Source organism: Carlito syrichta, unplaced genomic scaffold (genome assembly GCF_000164805.1).
Source record: "Carlito syrichta isolate Samal-C Ts95f unplaced genomic scaffold, Tarsius_syrichta-2.0.1 Scaffold59884, whole genome shotgun sequence".
Classification (NCBI taxonomy): Eukaryota; Metazoa; Chordata; class Mammalia; order Primates; family Tarsiidae; genus Carlito; species Carlito syrichta.
Window position 1 is genome coordinate 197,956 of NW_007003980.1, and position 1,682 is coordinate 199,637.

A 1,682-nucleotide genomic window follows, 5' to 3' on the forward strand; every position below is an offset into this window, starting at 1 on the left:
GCCAGGCCCCCCCGGCTTCCGCCGCCGCGCCCGCCGCAGTCAGTGGACGGCCGAGTACTTCATTCGCTTCTGTTTCTGTCTCTGGTTGCAGAACCAGACCCTCACCACGTTCTTTTTAAGGTCCAGTTTCTCGGCGATGGCCGCGATCTTCTCGGACGAGGGCCGCGGCTGGATGGCGAAGTAGGCCTCGAGCGAGCGCTTCTCGGGCGCCGCGATGGACGTGCGCTTGCGCTTGCGCTCGCCGCCGTTGAAGAGCTCGGGCTTGCTGTTCTTCTCGCGGTAGGCGGCCTCGGCCTCCTCCAGCCAGGCCTGCAGCACCGGCTTGAGCGCGATCATGTTGTTGTGCGACAGCGTGAGCGACTCGAACCTGCAGATGGTGCTCTGGCTGAGCGAGCCCACGCCCGGGATCTTGAGGTTGGCGAGCGCCGCGCCCACGTCCGCCTGGGTCACCCCCAGCTTGATGCGCCGCTGCTTGAAGCGTTCGGCGAAAGCCTCCAGCTCGCGCGGGTCCGACTCCACGTCGCTGAGGCAGGCGGGCATGGCGCTGTGCGGCGCCACCGCGTGCGGGTGGCTCATGCCCATGGCCTGGTGCAGGTGACCCATGGCGCCCAGGTGGTGCGGGTGGATCTGCGCGGGCATCACCGAGTGCTCTGGCGCGCCCAGGCCGCTCACGCTCAACGTGGGCGAGATGTGCTCCAGCAGGTCGCCCTCGAGGCCCTGGTGCACGGCGTGGTGCGGGTGCGAGGTGAGCGCGGCCGGGTGGGAGATGGGCACGGTGGACGAGGTGGACGTGCAGGGCACGCTGCTCATGGTATGGTAGGTGGCGTCGGGCTTGAACGGGTGGTTCTTGCCGTGGGAGACGATGTCCACCGCCGCCAGAGCCTCGGCGCGCGCCAGCAGGCTCTCATCAAAGCTTCCAAATATATTGCCCTGCAGCTGCAAGCGAGAAGGCGCACAGCACGGTCAGTGGGGAATACTGTCAACTCAGGATTAAAACACATTTTCAAGCAGCCGAGATGCCTCTCCTCAAAGCCCAGGTCATAAAAATTAATACGGAGGCAGCGGCTCTGCTGGAACAGACGTGCGGATCAGAGACATGAATGAGGGAGCGCGCGCCGGGAGAGAGCGCGGGGGAGAAGGGAGAGGGCTTCAGACAGCGGCGATTGTTCTGGGCGACATGAAAAAAACATGAAGCGAGTGCCTGTCAAAAAATGTGCCTTAGAGCGGTAATTATGCTCCACTACGTACCTGCGGGGCTGGGAGGCAGACTCGGCGCATGGCCTCGGAGCCGGAGTGCAGGCTGGAGAATTTGGGCTCTTGCAGCACCGGGTGCATGCCGAAAGGCTGCTTGGCGTTCATGGCCATCATCTTCGCGCGCCTGGCAGGGTGGCAGCGGGGGACATGGAATCAGGCGCGTCCCGCTTGCTCGCCGCGCTCCGAGTGAGCGCCGCTCGGCGCCGGCGCTCCCCTCGCCCTCGCGCTGGCTGCCGCCCCGCTCCCCCACCTGCGTCTTCACTCGTCTTACAAGCCGCCTGCCAGGAGGCCGGGGCGCGCGCAGGCGTGCTCACGCGCCGGGACCCGCAGGCGCGGCCCGCGAGGCCAGCAGACCGCGGCGGGCGGCCGCCCCGCCGGGCATTTATACCCCGCCGGCGGCCGCTCCCCGCCCGCCCCGCCCCGCCCGG

The 1,682-nt window shown here is 67.3% G+C and overlaps 1 protein-coding gene across 1 annotated transcript; it reads right to left on the bottom strand.

The window, feature by feature from the left end:
- Positions 1-3: 3 nt before the first annotated feature.
- On the bottom strand, positions 4-1,457 carry POU4F3 (POU class 4 homeobox 3). Its single transcript, XM_008050346.1, has 2 exons — positions 1,249-1,457; positions 4-936 (listed from the first exon to the last, which is right to left on the bottom strand). The coding sequence occupies exons 1-2, from the start codon at positions 1,366-1,368 to the stop codon at positions 40-42; spliced, it is 1,017 nt and encodes a 338-aa protein (XP_008048537.1). The 5' UTR covers positions 1,369-1,457; the 3' UTR covers positions 4-39.
- Positions 1,458-1,682: the final 225 nt, after the last annotated feature.